Source organism: Penaeus japonicus, unplaced genomic scaffold (genome assembly GCF_977035675.1).
Source record: "Penaeus japonicus unplaced genomic scaffold, GWHDUDI00000001_assembly GWHDUDI00000019, whole genome shotgun sequence".
Taxonomy (NCBI): Eukaryota; Metazoa; Arthropoda; class Malacostraca; order Decapoda; family Penaeidae; genus Penaeus; species Penaeus japonicus.
Window position 1 is genome coordinate 2,149,305 of NW_028234421.1, and position 9,605 is coordinate 2,158,909.

The 9,605-nt window shown below is 35.3% G+C and overlaps 1 protein-coding gene across 1 annotated transcript in view; it reads right to left on the minus strand.

Annotated features, from left to right (window-relative positions):
- Positions 1-639: 639 nt before the first annotated feature.
- The window catches only part of LOC122261046 (mitochondrial ribosomal protein L1), an 11,836-nt gene continuing 2,870 nt past the window's right edge, over positions 640-9,605 (minus strand). Inside the window, exons 2-9 of the mRNA XM_043028544.2 lie at positions 9,545-9,605; positions 9,185-9,275; positions 6,767-6,886; positions 4,939-5,106; positions 4,496-4,610; positions 2,363-2,481; positions 1,244-1,345; positions 640-864 (exon numbers count right to left, since the gene is read on the minus strand). The exon at positions 9,545-9,605 is cut by the window's right edge and continues 132 nt beyond it. Of these exons, the coding sequence (XP_042884478.2) occupies positions 766-864; positions 1,244-1,345; positions 2,363-2,481; positions 4,496-4,610; positions 4,939-5,106; positions 6,767-6,886; positions 9,185-9,275; positions 9,545-9,605 (875 nt within the window). The 3' untranslated portion in view covers positions 640-765. The remainder of the gene's footprint in view (positions 865-1,243; positions 1,346-2,362; positions 2,482-4,495; positions 4,611-4,938; positions 5,107-6,766; positions 6,887-9,184; positions 9,276-9,544) is intronic.

Here is a 9,605-nt window from a genome sequence, read left to right on the forward strand (position 1 = left end):
TGGGCAGGACTGTGCCATTACTTCCATGAAAAGATGTTATTATTTCTTTTTAATTAAATGATTTAAAAAAAAGAAAGAATAATCAGATGGTGAAGTTGTCTTAGTTCTTTTTTCTCTTCCTTTCTGTTTAATGTGTATTCTATGATCATATGGTAGACTGAAGCACTCGCTTACCTAAATGCTTCTAATTGTCAGGTCGACTCTTGCCAACCTATATAAACTTGATATGAAAAATATTCTGTTTAACTAGCTTCCTTGACGATGCATCTTTTGTAGTAGGTGCCTCAAGTGTGGTCCTTAGCAGTATTTTGTTTTTTGGTTGAACCCAAGTTACAATACTGTTGTATTACACATGGCTGAACATCAGATCAAATATTCACGGTATTCATGTTTGTACAATAGTAATTTTTGTTTCAGTTGGGACTTTTTTCATGTGGTTTAGGCTAATGTACCTATTACTTTCCTGTAAATTTTGTCAAAGTCTAAGGTCATACATCTGTCCACATGTTATCCTAAAATTTTCTTTTGAGTTGCTTGGGTGAGTATATTGTTAATTACTTTGAGAAAAGTTAAGTGAAAATAGTAGAATATTTAGGAGTTTTATATAAAAAAAAAGGAAAAAAGAAAAGAACTCTGTCCTTTTATTTACACTATACATTGCTTTATTCAGTCATAAAACATTTAAGGTAACACAACTTTTTCTATCTAACGTTTTGAATCTGAGATTATTTAGGTGTGGCAAGAAAATATCTCTTTATTTCACAATCAAGCTGTAGCCGCAACCTTTGTGTTCTCTGCCAGCTGTAGATACAGCGAGTGATCGATCTTGAACTGTTCAACGCTGGGTGGACTTCGAAGAGCAACCTGGAATAAAGGAGACGGAAAATCAATCAATCAAAATATCTTTGTTGTTCGTGATGAATGTAATATGGATTTCTTGTACAGGTATTACTAGGACAATAATTTTGAAAATCTAATGGAGTTTAGGGAGTTAATAGGTAAACCGATGGAACAGATAAGATGCATGATTACAGAGGAGCTCTAGAAGCTTCCAGAAGCTCATCTAGTGTATAATCACACCATAAAAAAAGAAGAAGAAGAAGAAGAAGAAGAAGAAGAAAAAAAAAAAAAAAATAGAAGTATATCAATAACAAAAACATTCAACACACACACACACACACAAAGAACGACTTTTGGAAAGTACGAAAGAAGTAAAACTCTTGAGAAACAATCAAAGCCTTACCATGCTAACAAGATTATCCGACTTCCTCTGAGGTCGCTGTTTCTCCACGTTGTGAATCAAAGTGGCCAAATTCTCCTCAAGCTGCTCGTCTGTCATGTTTAACTGAAAGAAAATGAAATAGAATTAGAATTATAAGTATAAGAAGAAAAAAAAGCGTTATACTAAAAGGACACTGAAACAAGTTGATGTACATATTTAATAATCTATAGAATTAAAAAAAAACATAATTTACATGACATAACAATTTGATGCCAACAATGGATGTAAATACAGGACGATTGTCTAGAGAAATATATGTTGCAAATCTAAAGAAAAGAAAAAAATATCTAATATACTTTCTTAAGCATTGTAATTATCATAAAATTATCCAACACCCCTGCAACAAATCACAAACCACAATTATATGAAAATAGAGATATAGATGAAAACAGTAAAAATTGACATTTTGTCGATACGAACGCATTAGACTGGCACAGGAAAAGAAAACCAAAGTAGTGTGTGCCTCTAACCATTTCAACCCATTGGCCGCGGTTTTAACCCACTCACGACGGGGGCATTCCAGCCTTGCATGTCACAATGCTGGGGCTTTCGAACGCTTAGGCCTAAATCAATTAAATGGCTGGCATCATATTGTGCCGCCCGGCCAACGGGCTTTTGAATGAGCGGTACAGTAGTGTACCACCCGTTCAGAGAGGGTTAATAAAATATGTATACAGTCATGTGGCGGGTTTGTTGTTTGGCACGGTGTCATCTGCATTTATGACCAATTATGCCTTGACAGCAAATCATGCCATCTGCTATCAATGGTTTAATCCAATCCCTTGGTGTGTGACAACTTATTTCCTAATAACCTTGAAGGTAAACATGCAATGCAGAGCAGATAAAATCTATAGAATATAGTCTAATAAACTGGATTTTATAACTAAATAAATTGCAAGATGGGAACATAAAATATGAATATAAAAAAACTAAATGCTGGATGTCTTAGGATACACCTACACACATTATATTACACACACACTACACCTATTCTCTAAAAGTATACTAGTAATACCGATATATAACTTTATAGAAAAGAGCGAAGTATATTCCTTACACTAGAACCACAAACCTACTTACTCTGCCAAAAGGTACTTCAATATATCCAAAATCTTGATGGTGTTTATTTTTGACAGTTCTGTAGTCAACACCTTTCATGAATCGATCGATAATAGGAACCAAGTCAGTGCCGGCTGTGCCTGTAATGGAAATTTTATTGATTAATAATGGGTATACATATCAATAATGGAAGTTACTTAATTAATGTGAAAGATACTACACTGGTATTTCATCCTGAAATTTGATTAACAACTTTTCTCTGCACTAACACATCGTTTTCGACTTGTATGTTTCATACATAATTTTGTTCAATACTGCTTATAAATTAGTGTCCAATTGAATCATTCCAGTACAATTAACCACTTCTTCCCTCTATCCGCTGAGACTTTCATATTAAGACTTTAAAAGAATCATCCTGATTTTCTTCCTGTAATAAAAAAGTAGTTTACTCTTTTGCTTATGCAATAATATAATTTTCTTTGCCTACAATTCTTACAACTATCTTTGCATGATTATGTCTTCTTCAGATTATTAACCCATTGCAGACGGGAATGTATTTGCTTGCCTCTCCCCAGGGTGGGCACTGGTCCCACCTGTGTGGCACCTAAGATGGGTTTTATTTCAGAGGGAGGAAACTTCAAGCAACATATCATGCCCTTTTGCACTCTCTTTCATTCTCTCATTATAATATTTGAGCCATATTAGTGTTCGTCTTTTTTTTGTGTTTTACTGTATTGCAATGCTTATATGTGCTATAAGACAGGTTTTATCATTGTTGCAATAGTCTAAGATTATAGTATAGGGCCCATGTCAGCTCATTATATGGGAGTATAAAGAGCAACTTTACTTTTTTTTGTAATCGCATACTTTCGTAATCAAACACAAAATAAAGAACCCTCCACAGCCGAGACTACATGAAGAGATGGGGAAGAGGAAGTAAGTGCTACAGAAAAGGGAGCCAGACTGGCACAGGGGCACATTGTAGACATGGTCTAGGTCACCTTCCTCTTCTCACTCTGCCTGCATACCCTACATCGCTGGTAATTTAGAGCAGGATGTCGGCATCTTGCTGTGTGTGATCTCTGTCTGAAGATGGTACTTGCTAGAGACTGTGAATGGGTGACATTCTCTCTTGCTTTTGCCATCTCTGTTTGAGATTCTAGACTAAACCTATTTTTCTGAATATTACAGCCATTATAGTAATTATAATTGCAATGGTCTTCATCAGTCACTAAACAGACTTATTACTCATAGTACAATAAAGAAAAACAACAATCCACATCAATAATGCTGTGACGACTATCGTCATGTATTTCATGATCCCCCCTTCAGGCAAAAAATTGTGCATCGTGTTTGTCCCATCCATAATGGGTTAACCCGTTAACGACGGGTGACGAGATATCACGTCAAGTGGTGGCAGTGTCAGCCACTGGGGACAAGATATTTTGTCGCTTTTATCCTCCTGACCAGCGCGCCAGGTGATCAGGCATATAGCACTTGACCGTGGCCAGTGTGGGCAAGAATCCCGAGGCGTTAGGCTTATGCATTTGAAATATCCTGGTGTTTCCACCATTTTGGAGCCAAAATAGCCCCGTCATTAATGGGTTAACTTTGAGAGATCCTCAGTCTAAACTCAAATCAAAGTGAACAAATCCCTATCGAACTCTCACCCTTTGTCATTCCTTACGATGACAGAGGAAAATAATTAGCATTGAGGATCTATTATACTGCAAGGGCTAACATTTTCCCCAACAGTATTTTCTCTTTTATTTCTGAAGTTCTTTTCATTGCCTTCATACAAGTGTTATTTCATCTACTTATTGTTGTCAATCAATGAACAACATTAACATTACAATGTACTTATGAGGTGGCAGTCCAAGCAACAGAACAAAGAATGAACATATTACACTGTGTATAATGCCTTACATCGCAATGAGTTACTTGCCCTTTAAGTGGGAGTTCCCTGAATTTTAAGTCCACCTGATATTTTGTGTTTTTTATTGTTTCTCAACCTCAAAGATCTTAACCAATACTAATCTATCAATATTCAACACCTTCATATTCTAAGCCTCTGGTATCAACACTATCTTATGATTGATTGCCATATCATATCAAATGAGGGACAAAAAGTGACAATACGCCACACTCACTCACCTGATTTAAGACTGGGGAATCTTTTCTTCATGAGTCCTCTCAAAGGCACCAAGTCCGGGAGAAGCTCTGTGTCGGCTATTATGTTCTCGTAATCTAGGAGGCTTATCTCTCCCGTCTAAAAAAAAAAGGGAAAAAAGAAAAGAAAATTATAAATAGTTTGTGGAAAGGGTATAGCATTTTCCATATGAAATTAGATAAGCAAGTACTGAACTAATACTAAAGAAAGCAACCATAGAGAAGAACAGATAAAAAATCCAACAATTGTCTTTGAATAGATTAAAGATAAAAAGAAAATAGGAAATACTATAACTTCCAAGTAAGACAGAAAGGAAGAATAAATATCTCCAATAAATACAACCATAAATACACCTACCATCTCACATATCTATCTCAAAGGGTGCATTCAGTACACAGAGGAAGAAAAATTCACAAAATCAACTGACCTGTACAAGCTTCACAATCTCTGGGCCGATGGCGAGTGACACACCGACATCTCTGGCGTAATTGATCATCTCCTCGTTCTTAGATATCACGACCAGGGATCGACTCTGCTCCGAATCGAAGTCGTAAGGGAGCCGAACCACGTTGAAGAAGTTGTCGAGGTAACGGTTCTGTGGAGGTTTAGCTCAGTCATTAGTCATACTCATTTGGAGAGTACTTTCATCAACCCATTGCGGATGGAAGGCTGAGCGAGCTAGCTGGCAGTCAGTACTGGCAATTTCTGATGCAGCTGGCACATGCTAAAAATTAGAGGGACAGGGAAAATGTTTTTTCCACCCTCCTGGCAGTGTTGACTTGCCTAATGAATATTTTCCCTTATATCCTTCACAAAACAAAGGTCTAGGCTGACTTTGGAAAACTGTAGCTCTAAAATTAGAGCCGTCATGGTTATAATAATACCTAATTGGAGCTGTTGTGTGTGTAATAACCGTCCATAACAGGATAATAGTATTATTATAACTATTTGCCTGTCACAACATTTTTTTTCATTAATATCTTGAGTACAGAACAAAAAAAATATTTAGATCTAAAGTCACCTGACTACTGAACCTCTTGGGTTCATGGACAAATATATTTTTCCCTTGATTGAAAAAATTATGGTAAACTGACACTGGAATTTGAATATCACATTTTACATGATTCGTTTTTGGTCAACTTGTGTTAGCAGACCCCTCCCAAAAGCAAATATCACAAACTTAAAATAATACAAATAATGTTGAAAATAATAACAAAAATAATAATTAAAATTTGCCACAGAAAAACTATGCTACATTTTGGATATCCATTTATACAGGAAATATGTTGGGGATGTCTCAGAAAAATAAAGGACATTTGCTTTACCTCAATGATTAAGAAAAACAATAATACAATCTCAATTAATATCCCCGCCCCCCCAATCCACCCACTAAATATTGAAGTCATATGTAGCAATTGCACTTTACTGGCTCATGATTGGCTGAAAATCGATGTGTCTGATATTGTTAGTCGTTTATTTAAAAACATTCAAGCTGTTCACTCAGCAATATATTAGTATGTGTAGATATGTAAATAGACCTTTGCATTCACATATAAGTTCCAAACATGCTGATTTGCACCTATATTGTGCAAAACAAGCACACAAAAACAACCTTGTACAAAACACTCTAGTCTGATTGAAGGCAAATGAACAATATAAAGAGATCTCGATAATTTACTAGTATTCAAATTAATATTCATCTGATCTTCAAAAACTGACATCATGGTACTGCAAACATTAGCAAACTGTTTGTATTCTCTCACCTAACTGTCACTGTGCTGTAGTTATAATCCAGCCTCAATTTAATACTCTTTCATGTGATTTTGGAAATTACGCATGTTATTTACATAGAGTAAATTATTAAGATACCTTTCATTTGCAATATGTAAAAGAGAGAAAGAATGATTTAAAGCCTGCTGTTTGTTTGTGTGCATGAGGCTAGTGTATGTAAAAGCTTTGTGTCCATGTTCTTGCATTGCATAACATGAGTGCAAATTAGTCTACTGGGGATATATATATATCTGAAGGTGTAAGGGTTCTTTGTATGTCTATATAAAAAATACTGCTGAATTAATGGCTTCAATATTCATCCCAACTAAGTAATAATATCAGACAGATTTTCAGCAAATCACTAGGCCAGTAATATGCACATACCCCAAATCACCGATACCCTATGGACATAATCAGATGAAACAGACTATAGTACGAACAGTAACTAGCAAGAGACATCAATTCATTTTTCCAATCAGACTTACCTTTTTATCAGCTGACATAGAAAGTTCAATATAAGCCTTGACAAGAGCATCTGGCAGCCCTATCTGCGTAGGATGGTGCGTTTCTCTGTGCATGGCAATAGCATCACGTACACTGTACACCTGGAATAAGAGATCACGCTGAGATTCTAACACCCGGCAACACAGACCATGGGGCACTTATCCATAAATGCTGGAACTCGTGCAGGTTATCTCACCTCCCCCTCCTGTCGCTGGGGCATGGCTGTAGAGGTTTTGATGTCTGGTGGGTATGGTTGAGTTAAAAGATGGTAGTATACGAGTAGCTCTTATGTAATTGACAGCAGGTAAGGAAAGGGAAAGGGTGGGAGGAGCAGACAGGTTTGTGGGGAGTAGACAGGGTGAACTAAGCCTAACGTCTGTTGACTTGGGACACTAATCATGAAAGATCATAGACTCTGAGATTTGTCTAAGCTAGAAAAAATGTTTTGTTAATGATTTGTTGTGAAATTGCCCTGAGAATATGACAGGTCTGAAGGTATCTCATAAGAGTAAGGACTGTTTAATCCATTCATGATGGGACTTATTTTCTCCTATTCCTGCTTCCATTGGGAAGATAACAAGCGCATGACACTTTGTTCTGTGGTGTTTTCCCACTGTGTGGAAGTGCACTGAACCTCCCAGAGCGATTTTCATCCACTCTATCCTTATGGTTTGCATGATTACGTCTACAGTGTAGAGGCACGTAAAAATATTGCTATGTTCAGAGGAGTTATTAAAGTTAAAAAACTTTTTCAGTAATGCTTTTTTAGTGTTTTTTCATAGAAATCTACCTATATTCTTCACTTCTATGTGATAATAACAATGGAAAGTGGATGCATTCTTTTAGTTTGGTATTAAAAAAGATGTTTTATACTTATTTTCTTTTTTCCAAAAATGAAAAGAACAACATAAGTAATCATACATATACATACGAGTATGTACATGTACCTCGTGACATGACCTGATATCATGGGTAACAGACAAATTAGTAATTTTAGTAATTTTTAATTTCATTTGATAGTTTTTTGACTCAGATCTTTTTATTCAATCAATCAGAAGCAGAAATAACCACAATATCATCAATATCATGTAGTTTTCTGTAATGTTATCCCCCTCCCCCCCCCCCCTTTTTTTTTTTTTTTTTTTTTTTTTTTTTTTTTTTTTACATTATATCACATTTTATGACATTCAAACACCTAAACTACAGTAAGATATTATGAAAAATAATTATATCTAAGAACAATCTATCGTTCTATTGCTGATGTCACCCGGGTCCGGGGATATTTTCTGAACATGTGATAGAACGTCAACCAGTGTAAATGGGTTAAACTGTTATTATGAGATGCTGACAACAAAAATTCAGAAGTTAAGGCTAAGATAATACTGGATAAATATGGCTGAGGCAGATCTTGAAACTTTTGTCTCATTTTCAATAAATCTATTTTGTGTATAGTGGGTTTATCTGCCATTCATCAACACGGAAGAGTGTTTTGCAAATCATATATATATATATATAATTACTGAAATTAGATAAATATCAACAATTTAATCATTGCAAATAGTGAAGAATTAAAGAAAGGCCAAACTGAGCTAATCTAACTAGCAAATAAAAATTATCAGCAAAGTATACATGAAAATGTAAGGAAAAAATAAAATGTGGAGAAACATAACTATCAATTTTCAAAAGAATAGTTAAGGTTTAGCAGTGCCTTTCTTTTCAATCATATTCATATTGAAAATAACTTTGTACCGGTAATGACAGGGAAAACTTCCTTTATTGTCATACATAAATTGCACAGTTTCCTCCAGTTTTACTACAACATGTTATTTGAGAAAAACAAATGGTGCTGCTTGCCCACACAGCAAACGACAACAAGACATAAAATAATCAGATTCACTGATTAACCAATTTTATTTTATCATTACAATGATCTGAAATGAGGCACCACCTATTTATAAGACTTGATAACTTTAACCATGGATTAAAAAAAAAAAAAATTATTGCCACCGCTGTTTAAGGAACAAAAAAGGGTGTGGGTAGACAACAAGCCTGTAATCATAAACATTTGTATTCAGACTAATAATCGTGACTGATACTACACCATATAATAAATACAGAGGATTGAATTAATAAAGATAAAATAAAATAAAAAAAATAAAAAATAAAAAGAATAAATTCTAAGGTATATACAGAAGTACACATCATTATCATCATTAATGTTTGAATGCCGTGTCAACAGCACATAGAAATTTCAACAGCTTGAGAATAGTTAAACGTTGGTTAAAAACTACACAAATCAATGTCCTTAATAATAATAATAATATAGGAAGAAGAAGAAGAAGAAGAAGAAGAAGCAGAAGGAGAAGAAGAAGAAAAATCACTCATTCGCGAAGACTAACCTTCCATTTGTAGTATTTTGTGAACCAGACATTGTCAAGGGAATCAGGCAAATGATCTTCGACACGGCGTGGAGACCTGCCCCCAGTCTGCCTTGAAAGCAAATCCTTCATTAATACACATCAAAGTTGATCTAACGTAAGAACTAGTCTCTGACCAGGTGACTAATACGATGGATGAAAGCGAGGGGATTCGTCTCAATTGGTTTAAAATCTAAACCTGTTAATCAAAAATTGTTTTATCACATCACATGTATCACAAAAATTTTCCTCAAGGACAGAAAGAGTGACAAGGCAAGAGGAAAAAACTTCCTTCCTTCCTTCTATCCGTTCTAATCTCGAAAACATTCTGCGAGAACTTACTGCATCTCCAGCCTCTTTTTCAGCGGAATGAATTCGCGCTTGATTTCCTCCTTCTTGGCGG